The following is an 18019-nucleotide window of genomic DNA, read 5'->3' as shown; positions in this document are numbered from 1 at the left end:
GACCTGACTTAATTAGACTAATTTGACTTTCCGCTGGCAAAACTAACACTAAAATGGTTCAGAGTTCTCTAATTATAGAGCAATCACGCTTTTTCCTTAACAGATACTAAAACCAAATGCTATAACATTAGATGAGGTCATTGTGAATAACCTGTTGTAAGGCCTATTTTGAGATACCACATGAATTTCAGTGATTATTCAGTGAAAGGAAGCAAGAGGTACAAAGTTACTGCGGAAGACATTATGATTGCTACTATGATTATCTAACTGGTGATAAAGTTTCACAAGTTATTCCGTAAGATGTACATCCATTGACTTGAACCTCTATTCTACTACCCCACACTCTTCAATATCAACTCCTTTCTTGTTTGTTCTCTCTCAGTCAATGTTATCTTTTTCTTTGCATCCTGAATACCCAAAGACTTAGGTGAATCTTTTGATGGACACTCTCATCAACATTCTCAAACTCTTCTTCCTAGAATTTCTGCTTATTGGTTCTGCCAGGTCCAGCCTAGAATCCATCTCATTTTTCTCATCTGTAGCTTCCAGTTTGTCATTTACTGATGGGTAAAACTTATCACTGCTTCCAAATGCACCTTGACCTTTAGCACTACAAAGCAGTATTTTGTACTCTTTCCTGGTTGACTTTCTTTTCCCACTGCTCAGGTGCAATTCCAAATATCATGCCATCACTCTCCCTGGGTTTTCCCATTAAATATTTCCAAACAGCAAACGACCTTGCTTTCTACTTCAGGAAAAATTACTTCAAGTTCCCCTGCCTTTAACAATCATCTAACACATCACCCTCCCTTCTTCCTGTACTAGATTCTGATACAGAATATCAACTAGCCCTAACCCCTCAATACTACTTGGCTTCTGGTGTGGAGGATTATTTCATGCTAAAAAGCTTTTCACTATAAAAGCCACATACGTCGTTAAAAGGCAAAGATACTCCTTGGAATTCATACTCCAGGTTGAAGACATGAATATCAGAATGTTAGGAAATAAAGATTGCTGATTGGCTGTAGAAAAGACTACATCAGAATAGCAAGTGTTCTTCACCTTGGAAACATTCACAAGCAAGGGCATAGAGGAAGGTGAGTTGGGATGCTGCCTCCCCATTAAATGTTTTAATATTCTATCACAGTTCTGCCTGCCAAATGTCACAACATGAAATTTAAAGAGGCTATGCTTCAGTGAGCAATGTCATTTTTGTCCTTTACTATTTGCTACCACCTGCCACATATGTAGTCTAAGATGCTATTAATAATAACCAGCCCACCCACCACTTCCTTTTAACAGTGAACATTTTTACTCACCTTCATTCAATTGCATTTTTTGTGGATAGTCCTAGGGCAACCAGCATGAATTAACATGCTGTGGTTTTTCTAATTTAATATCACATTTCTGTCACACACAACCTTCAAGTGACATGTGAAAACTTTAGGAAAAGTATTTGTAAAGATTGTCTTAAGAGAAACTTTAATGTAGAGGATACTTATGGAAGGCTAGTATCCTATCTAACCCAGGACAGATCCATACTTTGTGGCGCTCTGATGATTTGGGAGAAGTCTCTTGACTTCTTGAAAATGAAAGGCTCTTGTGATTAAGCTTTACACATATCAGCTTTAAAAAATATGGCCATTTAATTGGGGCATTAAGCAAGCCCAGACTGAACAAAATCTCGCTAAATGTGAATGAACACATGCCATGAGCCAGGCACATTATATATCTCAATCTCACAAGTTTATCAGGTCAATATTTCATAAAAGTGGAAACCTCATCAGGCTCAGAAAATTTGGAAACTTGTTCACAGGCGGCCCACTGCTCACAGTGAAACTGAGACCCAAACCAAGTTCTTGTTTTGTTTTTTTGTTTGTTTGTTTTTATGTAATAGTTTGCCTTTCAAATTTCCCCAATGATAAAGGACTGAAATTACTTCAGAGAAAACCCCTGGAAAAAGGGGGGAAACAGTCAGTCAGTATTTGAAAGGGCATGTCTTAAGTTGCATCTGATATAGCCAAAAACTGAATCCATAAAACTTTTTTTCTAAGGGCACATTTAAAAATATATAATCCTTTGGACTATCTTCTGCTTCCTAAATGACATAGAAAGGCGATCTTCTATAAGTATGACACCAAATGGCAATCTAAGCAATAGTGGAGAAGCTACCTTAAATGCCTTCCCCGATAATGAGATTGATGATTACCTAATGTGTTATCCTAGAGCCTTCATCCAGTAGCTGATGGAAGCAGAGGCAGACACCCACAGCTAAACACTAAACTGAACTCCTGGAACCCAGTTTCAGAGAAGGAGGAGTGATGAGCAAAGGGGTCAAGACCAGGCTGGTGAAACCCACAGAAACAGCTAACCTGAACAAGAGGGAGCCCATAGACCCCAAACTGATGGTTGAGAGGCCAGCATGGGACTGACCCAGACCCTCTGAACGTGGGTGTCAGTGAGGAGGCCTCAGCAATCTATGGGGCCTCAGGTAGAAGATCAGTATTTATCCCTGGTGTATAAATGTATATTGGGAGCCCATTCCACATGGAGGGATGTTCTCTCAGCCTGGACACATGGGGGAGGGCCTAGGCCCTGCCCTGGATGATATGACAAACTTTGAGCATCCCCCATGGAGGGCCTCACCCTCCCTGGGGAGCAGAGAGGGGATAGGGTGAAGAGTTGGGGGATTGGGAGGGCAGGAAGGAGGGGGGGAGAGGAGAAGGAGCTGGGAAGCATGTGAAGCAGCTTGCTTCTAATTTAAATGAAAATAAATAAATTTTAAAAAAGAAAGGCAATCTTAAGAGTCCAAAAGATATGTGGCTCTAATTCATGCAGAATAACAGAGTCAGAATCAGCCTGTTGAGATGAGCCTGGGAAGAATAGCCTTCCAGAAAAGAATCTGTCTGGGGAAGACTTCTGACAGTGTTGATCTTTCCAAACTCTAATCTCTTATGTGCCCAATATTATTCTCTCTTGACATTAGATCAAAGTTTTGTTTTGCATTGACTTGGGTTTGCTTTGAAGGACAGTCTTGCTACATAACCCAACACTGCCTTGAATTTCAAATCCCTTTTTTCTCTGTCCCTTCCCCCAAGTACTGGGATTATAGGTGTGACTCACCACACCCAGCTGACATATGGAGTTTTAAAGATTAAGAAAAATGACAATGGTGTATCTATTATTCCATTACATTCATAGTTTTTACCTGTTTAACCTCTGTCCATCTTAAAATGTTGGTTAGAAGTATCTTTTCTTTTGCCATGCTCCCAGAAATACGTGCTGGTCTCTTTCTATCTTTTCCTCACTCACAGAATCCAGAATTTTGAGCAGACAGGCTTTCCAAACATGTTCGTTACCATGGTGTTGATGAGTTCTTTTTGATAAGTCACTATTTTCTAATCCAACAGTAGTTTTATAATGCAGGTATACTGGCTGTGATTCTATTCTATTTATTCAAAGATTTCTGAATAAAACTTGGGGACTTGGATTTGGTTAGACCTAAAACAAGAATTAATCTTGTAGTTCAGCATTTTCAGTCATCAAGCTGCTACTGATGCTACTTAAAATATCTGCTGACTTTGTAGTCTTGGTGCTATTGTGACCTCAAGCTGCAGCTAAAATCAGTCCAGTGCAACAGGAGCTTCAAGAACAGCAGCACAAAATGATGTCTTAACTGGTTGGAAAAAGAAGGCACAGATTTTCAAGAAGGCCTCTTCATCGTTAGGAATTTCCCTTCAAGATGACAAGTGGTACAAACTCTTCAGGATCTTGCTTTCTCACAAAAAAGTGAGTCTTTGATGGGGAAAGTTAAATGGCAGCTACCTAGGAGGGGAAAAGGGTTTTTATTTACCCAAGCTAAAGATAAGACTATTTTATCTTTTCCCACAGGAATTCTAAAACAGATGACAACTACTTGAAGGAATTGAATGAAGATTTAAAGTTAAGAAAGCAGGAACTTCTAGAGATGCTAAAACCTCTAGAAGATAAGAACTCTCTCTTATTCCAGAAGCTAATGGGTAACTTGGAGGAAAAACAAAGAAGGTATGGGTACCTACTACTCAGTATCCTAAAGAAAGAAAGGCTGGAGAATGCAACCACCATAGATTAGTAATAAAATGGTTAAAAATAGACAAATCACTGATTTATTTTTCTTTTTAAATTTGGACATTCAGTTCCAGTAGAATATAAAAGAATTTATCACTACAAAAGCAGGGGGGGGGAGTAATACTTTAGTTTTTAAAATAAGTAGAATTTGGTCCTCATGAAGCTAATTACTCTTTTGATGCCCACTCAAGAAACAGGTAAATGATTATTTATGTTGGTAGAATTATTTTAGAATAAACACTTGCTCCTTCTATACCAAGCAGAAGAGTGATGATTTTTTTTTCTAAGCCTGGGTACTCTTTGTGTTAGGGAGACATTCCTAGGCATCTGAGACCTTAAATCTTTGCTAGAATAGTCATTATTCTTAGGAACTACTAAGTCTCTGTTTCCTTTCTGATCATAGAAGATACCACTTCAGTTGATCTTCTTTCTACCCTTATCACATGCCCTTAAGGAACTCAGACTTCAGGAGAACAAAAACCAACAAGAAGTGGTCAAACACTGTGTGTTGGTGATGCAAGCCTTTAATCCCAGCACTCGGGAGGCAGAGGCAGTCGGATCTCTGTGAGTTTGAGGCCAGCCTGGTGTACAGAGCTGGTGTACAGGACAGCCTCCAAAATAATACAGAGAAACCCTGTCTCAAAAAACCAAAAAACAAACAAAAAAAGAAGAAGAAGAAGTGGTCAAACACCAGCTGTTAGCAAATCAGGAATATAGACCTCTCTAGGGGCAAAAGAGCATGTTACACATGGTATTCCACTCAGATCCAGATAGAAAAAGGACAATAATACAAACATAAATTAGTGATTTCCTTTAAACAGTATCCTTCTCATAGTCAGACAATACTGAATCAGAGCTATATACTCACAGGGGTAGGAGATGGATTTATACTATCTGTGAGATGGGGAATAATTTTGGAATTAATATTAAAAATATCAAGGTTTTCAATTCCTTCTATACAGAGGCAGAAGCACTCCTTCCCTCAAGTTATACAGTAAAACATTTTTAGAAGGTAGAAAGTACTTTCACTGTTTGTTGGAGACCTATGTTTTGAATATCGAAGAGCACAAAATTCATTACTGATCACATACTTCATGCAAGTGACAGAGACTTTCAGCATTAAGGACCTGTCTAATTCCTAGTATCTCAGCCCCTACTGAACTTCCATTGAAGAACACTCCCTGGCTGAGTGCAGATATTAATCTTATGTTTTAAAGGGCATGTATATTCTATGATTTCTCTTTTTTTCTTCTAGTCTGCAGATCATGAGACAGATCATGGCAGGGAGAAGATGTGATGAATCTTCAGTCATGGAACTTATTAAGGAAGCAGAGGAGATGAAACAGAACCTGGTGAGATGTTGTTAGTAGATACTACAGGGCATAGTTTTTTAAATCACTGCTGTCACATATGGAAATAACAAATGCTCATCTCTGGCCTCTGGTGCTCCAAACATGTATATCTTTTTGATCTAGGAAACCCATCATGATGCTAAGGAACTCAGGCTGGATGTTGAAAAGAGCAAGGGCTAGCTAGCAAGATTCTACTTTTTTTTACCTAAACAAAAGTTTCATTTAGTGGTTAATGAATATAAGCATATAACTCTTATCATTTCTAAAGGAATAGAATATCAAATTAAAAGAAAAAAGTTTGTTTTGAAAATGTCTTGGATCTTTTTGAAGTCAATAAAAATCTCTAAAAATTAAAAGTTAATGCTCTAAGCCCTCAAGTGACTGTCTTATGAGATCATCTTAAGCCTTAAGAATTTATTTCTGATACATCTCACAATGGACATAAAAGGTTATTACTTGAAATAACGTTTTAACCACCACCATCATCTTCATCATTGTCATCATCATCAAAATCATCTCTTATGTTTCTGTATGAAATGCTAGGTCCATTTATTGTTTTCCTCTGTGGTTTACTGTGTCTACAAATCGCTTTCCTACCATTAATTAAACAGCTGCTTTTCCTAACTTTAACAGTCGGACAAACACATCTGTTTGTTTGGTTCTTCCTCTTCTAATAGGAAAAGAAAAACAAGATGCTTCGGAAGGAAATGGAGATGCTATGGAACAAGGTGTGCATCTAAGGATCTCTCAAAAGTATTGTCCTACAGATAATGCAAAGAACCTCTCATTGCTCCAGTCCCTCATCCTCAGTTTTTCATGTCTCTTCTTCCGGCCACGTTCAATTCGCACAACAAAGAGATCTTTTAAAACATTTAGTGTTCCAGTCACCCTACTGTGACTTAACTGTTTTGTACCCACCTTTCCAGTCTCCTCTCTTAGAAGTCCTCCCCCCTCTCTCTTTCTTTCTTAACTCGTGACATACATTTTTAATAAAACATTTTTTCACATTTCAAATTGTCCACAATGGCTAAAACGTAGGCTCCTGAGTCAGAAATGATTTTGTTTTAACTCTAGCTCTATATACTTCTCTAGTAGTATGACTGTTGCATGAAAAATAAAGACCCAGAGACAGGTATTAAATTGAAGATCAGAGAAGCAAGGCAGCCATGCCACTAGCTCTTATCTGTACCTCATGCTGAAATAGCAATCCTGTCTCCACAAGCTCTCACCAACTCCCAGACTGCTGCCTCTCCTCAGTGTGGCTGGGCAGAATCCTGAGACTGACCATTGAAGATCCTGATCCTGTCTTTTATCTCTCTAGTGCTGGGATTAAAGGTGTGTGATGCCAGGTGCTGAGATCATCTTTGTGTGAGCTGTTCCTTTTAGGACTGGTTCAATTTTGTGTAGCCAGAGTGGCCTTGAACTAACAGAGATCTGTCTACTTCTTTTTTTTTTTAATGTGGAAAATTTTATTTTTCTCAGGGCAGTTAATATACTTGGTAAAGCAGGAGAACGGGAGGTGGTAGGGGGTTGCTTTGAGCACCACGTGTGCATGTAGCAGGATATTGTTTAAGCACATAGAGCAGGATATTGGCAAGGTAAAAAGTTCAGAAGGGAGAGGAATGGGTGGGCTAATGGCCGCTATCTAGGTGATGGTTAGGGCTGGCTGAGTTTGGACAAGCTTTCTGGGTCATGACTTTCCTATGTTCTACCTATGCTGTTTCTCTTCTGAGTACCCATAGAAGGCTCCTTTGTTAAGGCTAAAGGCAATTAAGTAAATCTTTAGACTTTAGAAAGTACAGGTTTGGCTCCAAAAGATCAAGGTACCTGAGGCGCTCCCAACACTAGAGTTATCAGGGTGTCGTCGTACAGGTCCTTTTGCTATCTGTCTACTTTTTAATCCTGAGTCCTGGGATTAAAGGTGTGTGCCACCACCACCCAGCTTCTATAGTAACTAGTATGGCTGATCTCTATTGGCTTTACTAAATCATAAATAATATCAATATATCACATATATGATAATTAATAAGTGGTTTAACCTTTCAAATCTCAATTTCATCAATAATAAAAAGGAAACAGAAATAGTCTCCAGAGTTGTGAAGATTAAAGGAGGAGGACTGTAATATAGTAGTGAAAGTAAGTAATGAAGTTAGAAGCTTAGCTGTCAGTGGTATATTATATGGGTTCACTTAGTAGTTGTTATTATTAAAAGGAACATTAAGGGACCATTTTGAATCCCTGTGGTAGGTATACAATTTCCATTTTGATCCCTAGGAAGTTGCTGTCTGGCAGGAACCAAAAGCCTTGACTTCATAATTACCACTAATATAAAGCTCTGCCAAAATGTCTCTCCACAGACATTTGAGTCACAAGAGCTCCAAGATCAACAGAAAGCTTTACCGACAAAGCCCAAGGCAGACTTGAAAGATGGAAAGGTGAGAGGACTTAGAATGCCATAGAAGTTGACACCATACAGTTGGAAACTGCCCCTTAACAAACAGGGCTAATTTGGGGATCAGTGCTTGTAGGCTATATTTGATTTCTAGCCTGCCTATCCCTTTAGCTCTATTCCTTTAGCTCTTGTGATTCCTATCAGGCTCTGGAATTCCTTTTATGAAGGCTAAGAGTGAGTCAGAGACATCAGATGCAGAGAAAGTGGAGGACATAAGGAGGCTAGGAGCACAACCACTCTGAGCAGTAGTGGCTTTTGCAACTGATAACTCAATACTCTGCTTAAGGTGTGGTGTGGTCCTACACTGATGCAAATTTATAAGAAATGTAGCATCTTTGGGATACTATATTTATGTTAGCATCACAGGTTTCTGGAAAATCATCCTAGTTTTCCTAAAATGTGAAAACCCATATCAACAATTACAATTCCATACACACAGAGCACTTATTAATTTATTGTGGAAATTTATTTAGAGATATTACATTTGCAGAACTGTTCATTCATCTCTGAGCTTTTAGAGAGTGGAGGTCAATTTAGGAAGACTATGAAATAAAAACCAACCTAACAGTGAATCTATGATACTATAATTTTGATATAAGGTTGTTGCAGGATATTGAGGAAACTGATTTTTATCTCAATTTACTTTGTCACCCAGAAGGTCTTTCTTCCACCAGGAAAAGCAACAGAGGAAAATAGAATGGGTCAAATATGAAGAACATTCCAACATCCTTCAGGTACTAAGCTTTTCCAAGACTGAACATGGTATACATTTATTTGTACAATGTAAAAGCTTTTAAGATCATGTTTGCTAAGGCCAATTCGCATATCCTCCATTGCCTATTTAAAAAAAAAACTGGATTTTGGAAGAGAGCTGGAGTCACCTATCTCTGAAGTTACCTGGAATAATTTAGAATAAATACTTCTTTTCATGTTTTTTGATTTTGTACTACTTAATATTGGGGAAAAATAACAAGTATTATCTTCCCAACTCTAAAAGACAAAACATGAGGGCTTTATTTCTAACACCTGTATAAAGAAGCACAAGTAGCCTGGCTTTGGTGGTGCCCACCTTTAATCCCAGCACTCAGGAGGCAGAGGCAGGGGAATCTCTGTGAGTTTGAAACCATCCTGGTCTACAGAGTGAGTTCCAGGACAGGTTCCAAAGCTAGACAGAGACACCCTATCATTGAAAAAAAGGAAAGGAAAGAAAAGAAACACAGGTAATAGGTAATAGTAAATTTCAAAAAGTCAGTATTATGTGAATGTTTTGAAAAATGTCCTCTTTCAGAATGGCTTTCATGGCAAAGTGATTGAGCTGAGAATTGAAGCCTTGAAGAACTACCAGAAGGCCAATGACTTAAAATTATCACTGTGCCTACAGCACAATTTTGAGCCAAAGCAAGGAGCTTTCAATCTTCTGAGGCCTCAAGGTAGGTAGAGTATCAGAGATAAATAGTTGGAGGTTTTATTTTGTCTGTTACACTGAAGGTCTCATTATTAACAATGAGCATCACAGTGCCTGGTATACAGTGTAAGTTAAATGTAGTATAGATACAGTTTTTCCACTATCATTATTAATAGTAGATTCAGTAACTATTGTATTAAGATAAGCATTCTCTGTGGAAGAAATTAAGTTTCCCTTTATAAAGATAAAAATATACCATATCCTTAGCATATATAGACAATAACAGTTGATATTAAAAAACAATTTACTTTCTTTTCACCTTTATCCCTATCCTAAGAACAAGAACTGTCTCATAAGTCATATTGGACAAACTGTTACTTCAAAACTGAAGGTGTAGGAGATAGTTGGCAAGGGCTCCAAGTTTGCTAATTCAGATGAATTTCTGGGAATGTCAGTGATTTCCCCTAAAGACATTATGGCATCATAGGAAATAATCATATTTCATAAAAAGTAAAATAATAGCTATGATGGGTAGGGAAAAATTTTAATTTCTTAAATCTTCAAGGATCTATTAATCTGGTCTTATTTTTAAGAGACATGACATGAGAAATCATACCCCAAGAGTGGCAATACCGCTGTCTGTCTGTCTGTCTGTCTATCTATCCATCCATCCATCTGCATATATGTAATATTTTCTCAGTCTTAGTCCATAAAGGGCTTGAGCGTCTGATGAAAATCCCACACAACACATATGATTAAATAAATATATGGGCAAGTCAAAAGAAAGGGAAGGTAAGTTCTGTCAAAACATGATAATGTATGCTAGAAATGCTGGTTAGAGGTAGATTATAAATTTGGTTCTGAATTTGCCAGCAAACGTAGATTATCAATGTTCATAAAATGACAACAAACCAGTTGATTAGGACAAATATGGATTTTCATGTTAGTGATACCTGAGAGTGATTTCTCCTCCAGACCTTCATAAAGTGGACAAGACTTTACTATGAAATGTCAGTAGTTAATATCCTCAATATTTCCAAAATGAATCCAGGACCTAAATTCCCTAAACTGTGTCTTATCAATACAACATGTTAACAAGTCATTATTGTGAAAAATTTTAATAGGATGCAGCAACTTAGCATGATTTGGTCCAGGCACACAGTACTCCATCATCTTCAATAGGTAAAATTTGGGAAATCTAGAAAACTGAATGGACTACATGTCCCCAGGCAAAGTTTCCCACATATTTTTCTTTTTACTTATATTTGGAGAAGCATTGGACAGCAGAGGAAGAGCCTGGAGGCAGTAAGTCATTAACACAAAATTTAAAGACAAAGAAGTAGTATGAGGAAAACAAACAGCTGTTTTTATGTTATTGAAAATTAGCCAAAGATCATCTCAAGAGATCCACATAGTAAGGAAACAGTTCTTTAAATTCCAAATTTAAGTCAATTCCCCACTAGTGATTCTATTCGACCTGAGTGCCTTAGGAGACTCCCCTACACACCTTCACTAACAGAACACTCAATCAGTTTGAATTGGGGCAGTCCAAAGATCCATACTGTCTCTTCTCTTTCACTTGTAGCAAATGAAGTTATAGGATTCTATAGTGCCCAGGCAGGAGCCATTCATCGGTCCCATGCTTTACTGACTGTGTATCCGCTGAGCAGAGACTGTATGTCTACACATGCTCAATTTTTTTTGGTTTATTTGAGCCAAAACAGATCTGAAACCTAACAGTCATAGATGTTGAGTTATTTATAAACTCTATTTCTTTTTAGTATTAAAAAAACCTCAGAAGAGCTAGTTCTTGTGGTGGGTGTGATGGTTAGTTTTTTGTCAACTTGACACAAGATAGAGTCATCAGGGAGAAGGAAACTTCAACTGAGAAAAATGTCTCCAATAGATTGGACTGTAGACAAGTATTTTGGGGCATTTTCTTGATTAATGATTGAGTTAGGAAGTCCCAGTCCTCTGTGGGCTTCCCTGGGCAAAGAGTCTTGGGTATATTAGAAAGTGGACTGAGCAAGCCAGTAAGCAACAGTCTTCCGTGTCCTCTGCTTTCATTCCTGGCTCTAAGAACCTGTCCTGTACTCCTGTCCTGACTGCCCTTCATGATGAATTTGTAAGCCAAATAAACCCTTCCTTCCCCAAGTTGCTTTTGGTTAGAATGTTTTCTCACAACAACAGAAAAAACAAACTAAAATAGAATTGTTAAAATAAGCATACTATTATCAACAGTGGGGAAGTAGTGTTGTGGTATTACTGTTCCTCAACTTCTTTAGTCTGTTGATTATTCATTTTTGCTACTGAGGTTGATTTCATATTCATACATGCATTTCTAGAAAAAAAGTTCAAAAACAAAACAAAACGGGATCTCTGCAGCCCTAGCTGGCCTGCAACTTACTATGTAGCCCGTACTGACCTCAGACTTACCGCAGTCCTTCTACTTCAGCCTCCTAAGAGCCAGTATTGCAGGCATGAGCTTCCATGATCAGGCACAAAATTCACATTACTAAATGACAAAACAGTATAGTTTTCACAAGTACATTTAATAATAATGAAACAAAAAATGAATTCTAGAAAGATGGTCAAGCCTGGGGCCTACTTTATCATTATTGGAAAGTAAAACTAACAAGACAGATCATTTAAAACTTTGAACTTTCCCCTGGGTGCACTGGAAAAAGGGTAACTGAGCCGAGTGCAGAAGCACCTGTTTACAATCCCAGCATGTAGGACACACAGGCATAAGAGGGCAAGGCCAGCCTAGCGAGAGTTTGCATCAAAAATAATTTTCCCCCACTGTGAGTTATAGGATTTAAAGCCGTGTTATAACACCTCGTAAATTCATTACAGGTGTCACCTAAAATTATTTCACTACCAAACTTTGAGAAGTTTTAATTTAATGGAAAAGCCATGACTCTAGGGTCATAATAGATATGTGTTGTAACCCTTTCACGACAGGGATAAGATTTTTATTTCAGTTTTTCTGTATCTAGTATTTACAACTATCAGATGTAGCAGCACACATTTAAAACATCTCACTTTGTGTAGCCCTTATAATGACTCTGTAAGATCTGAAATATGGAACAAGAAGCAAACTCAACAAAGTCAGCCGTCTGTGTCCCTAGGTAAAGCTGGGTTTCTGGACAGAACAATACAATGGCAGTGTTAGAGTTTGATTTCTTATTCCTCTTCCAGTCCTAAAAACTGTGATGGGAACCCAAAGGTAGCTATTTATAGTATCATCCTCCCATAGAAGAATCATATTCCCTAAGGTTGTTTTTAAGAGTGTTTACAAATGGGTCGGGAGGCCTGTAATTATGTATTTAGTCCGGTAGGTGGCACCAATCACATCTATGCCAAGTCCATAACAAATGGTAATTCAGGAAACGTGAAATCCTGTAGGAGGACTGGCTTTCTATTCCCCTTAGGACAAAATGTGCCACATTTATATACCAAATGAAAAATGAAGAAAAGAACCTATTGATGTTTTGTGTCATGCTATGTGGCACCAAGATGTATACTGGCAGCCTTGGTTAAACATTAAACTCGGTGTTCTGTTGTACAACTCTTAACTATTATTATGCCCCTCCCTTAACTATAGTTCACCCCCATTCCAAAAAAGAAAGAAAAAACAAAAGCAATTGCCTACTTCCTCCATAATTCTTGTCTAACACTTTTTCTCTCTGCCACAAATAAATCAGGCAATTAGGGCAATGAAGTAAAAATGGGTTGGGCTATTACACAAGGACTATTTGAAGGTTAAGTACTTAATAGCCCTCTTGGATGGTGTTCTGGTTCCTCCAGTTTCAAGAGAATTGAATTGCTTAAACTTGTGTAGAGAAAGGGTGGCATGTCATTTTGGACACACCTCCTAGATTAATTAGGCAAGCACAGGTCCTTCCTTTTCAGATATTTCCAAGTAGAAGGAAGTTTTGCTGTAATGGTCTTGGCCATAATCCTTCCTCCCCTGTTCAATGGGCAGTCTGGATGAGTTAATGGTGCCTTCTAATTTGTTGGCACATACTAGAGACTTTGTTACAACTCAAGCAATCCCTATTTGGGGAATTCCCTAAAACAGGGGACTCGACATCACCAGAGTCTTAGCTCTGGACATTATCTTATCTTCTATAAGAAAACGATTCTGTTGTTTTCACTAAGAGATAATCTTTCTTTCCCTCCCCTCCACCCCCCAGAGATAGGTCACAAGTGAAGGAGTTTGCTTCTTATAATTTGGATCAGGATTTGTGTCAGCCCTCACTCCCTAACTTGTACTATGTCAAAACTGCAGCTTGTGGCTTTTGCTGATCACCTATCTTAGAAAGCTCAGGCACTAAGCAATCTTTAAATTCAGATGAATTTCCCATCACACCTGCTGGTGTTTAAAGAATTGAGGGTTTGTCTTCAGTGATAACTGTGATAAGCTATTTGATTTTGACAGTTTTTTATTCTCCCACATCCGAGGCTCTTAGCATTTCTTTGAGCTCTCTGAGAAGAAATGGAAGGTTCTCCTTAGTAGAAGAACCTGAAGACTGGATGTAGATATTGTGCTACATTTGTAAATTGACATAAAGCCCAGTGAAGTGGAAAGTGAATATGCCTGAGAACTATGTACTCACTAGCCCTCTGTTCTGAAAGCAAGTTTTTCCTCTCACCTTTAACCTTGACCACACTTCATTAATTTCTCACTCTGATGGCTAAAATTGCAAGAGGCAGAGGCAGAAACCACAAACTGTGGCTCAAATCTAGATCTTTCAAAAATAGTACTTCTCTTAAATATTCTATAAGCTTTGAGGCAACCCGAACCTTTTAAAAGTTGTATTTGTGGTGTTAAAAGGTGATTAAACTGATTTGAAATTTCTTTTGTTTACCATAAAATTTTACAGAAGTTCAGACAGGAAGCATAACGTCAGTGTTTTTCTTAACATGAATTTAGAAAAAATTTTGAAAAGTGAACTGCACCCTTATTAAGACAGTTTTAATGGGTGACAATGACTCAACCTGTTCACATCAATTGCTTAGGAGAGGAGCAGGATGTTTTCATTTTGTTTTGTTTTGTTTTATGTTCAGGGGGGGTCTGGATTTTTTTAAGAGATAGATTTGAATTTCAGCTAAGCAATGAATAATTATTATCAGTGTCTCAACTTTTATATGGAATATATAGTAAAATTCAAATTTGGCAGAGTTCCTCCAGTATAGACCTAACCTAGACATGTTTACTATGAAGCACCCTCCATTACTCACCCCCATTTCAGTCTGCATCTGTCACTCACCCTGCTTCTTTTTCTTTCTAACCCCCACCTTTATAATTTGCTTGTTCTTTACTATACTAGTATTCTTGTGGAATACATGTCTGGGTTATCGCAGTGTATACATATCCCATTTTCTTTTAAACGTTAGAGGTTCATTTTTGTAGACGCTCCAAGTTTTTATTTACATGTAATTCTCAAATGAGTTTTCTGACTATAGAACATAAGCTTTCAATAGAGAAAAGGCCTACTACCCCAACTTTAAAATATTATTTTCTAAAACAACAATTTGTAATGATATTTTGTTTATGATAAAATAAAGCTTGCCTGAAGATCAGAGTGCAAAGCTCAGCACAATAGAGGCTAGGTAGAGGTGGCACATACTTTTAATCTCAGCACAGAGGCAAACAGATCTCTGTTAGTTCAAGGCCACCCTGAGCTACACAAAAGTGATCCAGTTTAAAAGAGAAACAGACGTCACATAAAGGTGATCTCAGCACTTGGGATCACAAGCCTTTAATCCAAGCACTAATGAGGAATATAAGGTGGGAGGAGACAGGAGCTCAGTGCAATCTGAGGTTCGGTGGAGAACAGTGCAGTCTGGAGATGCAATATGAGGACAGGATCATCCTTTCAGTCTAAGCATTGGTAGAGGTAAGAACTCTAGTGGCTGGCCACTTTGCTTCTCTGATCTTCAGCTTTAACCCTGATATCTGTCCCTGGGTTTTTATTATTCATGCTACACAACTTGAAAATTCATATCAATGCTATTATTAGTGCTATAGATATACAATTAAGTAATGCCATAATGAATGTTAATAACCCTAATCTTCCAACTGTCTTCTATCAGATAAAATGGGTACGACTATTGAGAGAGCAACAACCAACAGAAATGAACCCAATATGGTGAGAGAACAGCTTTCCTTAAAAAAAAAGTCCAAAATTTAAAAGGCGTGGATAATGGGTATAGATTTTTTTGGTACATTTCTTTGTTTATACATTTATTGATCTACTTTTGCCATGCTGAGAATCCAACCCATGGCTGTGTGCATGGTAGCCAAGTGATCGATCATAAGGCCAGCCCTGCGATGCATTTAAAATGTATTCTAATTTAATACTTTTTAGATTCGCAAAACACTCATTTTAGGTTTTTTCCTCTTCTTGTTCTTATATTTTAAAGAGAATCCCAGGATCAAAGAACTTCACAGAACAACAAGAAGGAAGTAAAGAAAGTCAATCTGATGATATAGGAGAGAGGCTCTTTTTCCTGAGGTCAATGCCAGATGAAGCTCTGAAGGATTAGAAGGTTTTTGCTCCATTTGCTTTGGACAGAGTTAAAGACTAGGCACAGCCATTTCTGTTCATTAAAATCTCTCAAACCTTTATTTTAGTTATGTTTCCCTAGTCTACCACCAATTGGGGGGGTTAATGTTGCACATTTGGCCCTAAGCATGTTGGGACTTCAGTCATTTAGGTATTGCAAATAGCCTCTAATAATTGGTAAATTTTGGATAAAATGACTGAATTCAAATCGCGTTGGCTATAGTTAAGTTCATAGAAAGACATTTTCTACTTCTGAAGTATTTAATTCATTGATGACTAGCAAGCTTTAGATGAAAAATAAACTAAATTCCCTATTTGGCTCTTACTCTCTCACATATTGCTTTGTGGGTTCTGTTTCCTTGTTACCTAGTCCTTGAATATCTTGTACTCTCCAGTATTACGTTTTTAGTTTAGGCCTCCTGTTCTGCTTGAGTTACCACAGTCTATTAATTGGCTTTCCTGCTTCCTGGTTCTCTAATCCATCCATCGCAATACCACAGAAACTATTTTTTTTTCTGAAAGAGAAATGGGATGCTACTCCCCACCACTTTTGTTATGAAGTCCAAATCCTTCACACACAGTTAGTTGATCTGCTTCCTGCCTACTCTACAGTCTCATCTTTCAGTTTTCCTTTTCTGTAGAGTAAGCTCTACAGAACAATTTCCAGTTTCCCCCATGGATATGAGTTCTAGGTACAAAACTGAAAAGACTCTTTTCTCCTTGTCTTAACAACTGCCCATTTTTCTTGTATCTCTGTGTGAGTGTGCACATGTGCTGTGGTATACATGTAGAGTTCAGAGGTCAACCTTCCATCTTGTTTGAGACAAGCTCTATTATTCATCACTGATGCAAAAACAAGGCTGAGCTTCTGGGCAATTCTCCTTTCTCCACTTTCCACTTTGTTGTAGGAGTGAGTTTTATAGAATATTAGCATTTTAAGTATAAAGTTCCTTCACTTTACCCTAGAAACTTAACTTCATGTACATTGAAACGGTGTCCAAAGACCTATAGTTAATCAAGCCAGCACTGGTCACCAGGTGTCAACATCATTACGGCCAGCTCACACTCCAGTCTAACTCTCATCTTTCCCCTCTGACTGTCAAGTCTCCAAAGCCCTTAGACAATCAGTTTCATTTTCTGCCAACTGAGTTGCTGAGTATATAATCCACATTCTGTTTTAAGAAAAACCACCTCTTAACTTAGACCCTGAGAGACTCTGGCAGACTGGAGATCTTCAAAACAAATTACATTAGACAGAGCAATGAGAACAAAAGACAGTAATATAAAATGTAATTACTACTGACTACCCTCAACTTTTCATTTAACCTAAGGGCCTTAGACTCCTAATTTTAACAGTATTAAAAGAGTACTCTTTGAGTACTTTTAAAAATTATTTTTACCACCATAATGAATTGAGATTATGAATGCCTACTGCTTTGTTAATTAAAGTATGAAATAATCTGTTTTGCTTACTAGCAGAAGTTTTCATTTTCATTAGAAATGTCCTGTTCTTGAAAAACCGAGAAAAAAAAGAAAGAATGAAAGAAGTAAGTCCTGCTCTCCTAGGCATGGTGGTACACACCTGTAAACCCAGAACTACTTCAGGAGACAGAAGCAAGGGGGTCTTGAGTTCAAAGTTAATTTGAGCTATATATATATACTGAGACCTTGTCTCATTATCCCCAAAGTACTGAACTTATAAGTTCATTATCACTCAGACATATCAACTTTCCTTCAAATGATCCAAAATTTTCATTTTCTTCTCAGTTTGTTTATACTTTAGTCTTTTATTTTTATTATTATTATTATTTTTTTGTTTTTACGAGACAGGGTTTCTCTGTATTGTTTTGGAGGCTATCGGTCCAGCCCGGCCTCGAACTCACAGAGATCCGCCTGCCTCTGCCTCCCGAGTGCTGGGATTAAAGGCGTGCGCCACCACCGCCCGGCAACTTTAGTCTTTTATTCTACCTCATTAAAACAAAAAAGGACTTTATATTGGCCTCTGACTTTCCCATGGCAATACAAAATCATCTCTAAGATTGACTGGCTGCTTACCAAATAGTGTTAACACTTTGATAAATCAAGGGCAAGGTTCGCAGCTTTATGGGCATAAATAAATTTGTTTGGT

At 37.9% G+C, this 18019-nt stretch overlaps 1 protein-coding gene across 2 annotated transcripts; it reads left to right on the top strand.

Annotated features, from left to right (window-relative positions):
• Positions 1-3697: 3697 nt before the first annotated feature.
• Positions 3698-15951, top strand: Ccdc196 (coiled-coil domain containing 196). 2 transcript variants are annotated; one of them, XM_040742875.1, is made up of 9 exons: positions 3698-3789; positions 3892-4044; positions 5363-5459; positions 6137-6187; positions 7817-7894; positions 8586-8645; positions 9200-9341; positions 15419-15474; positions 15749-15951. In XM_040742875.1, exons 1-9 carry the CDS (start codon positions 3743-3745, stop codon positions 15869-15871), a joined length of 807 nt encoding a protein of 268 aa, XP_040598809.1. In that variant the 5' UTR covers positions 3698-3742; the 3' UTR covers positions 15872-15951. The 2 variants fall into 2 exon arrangements, with proteins under 2 accessions (XP_040598809.1, XP_040598810.1); XM_040742876.1 differs by lacking the exon at positions 6137-6187.
• The last annotated feature ends 2068 nt before the right edge of the window (positions 15952-18019 follow it).

The sequence above is a fragment of the Mesocricetus auratus genome, unplaced genomic scaffold (assembly GCF_017639785.1).
Source record: "Mesocricetus auratus isolate SY011 unplaced genomic scaffold, BCM_Maur_2.0 Super-Scaffold_15014, whole genome shotgun sequence".
NCBI lineage: Eukaryota > Metazoa > Chordata > Mammalia > Rodentia > Cricetidae > Mesocricetus > Mesocricetus auratus.
The sequence above is the reverse complement of the archived record's forward strand: the minus strand, read 5'-3'. Positions and strand labels throughout refer to the sequence as shown.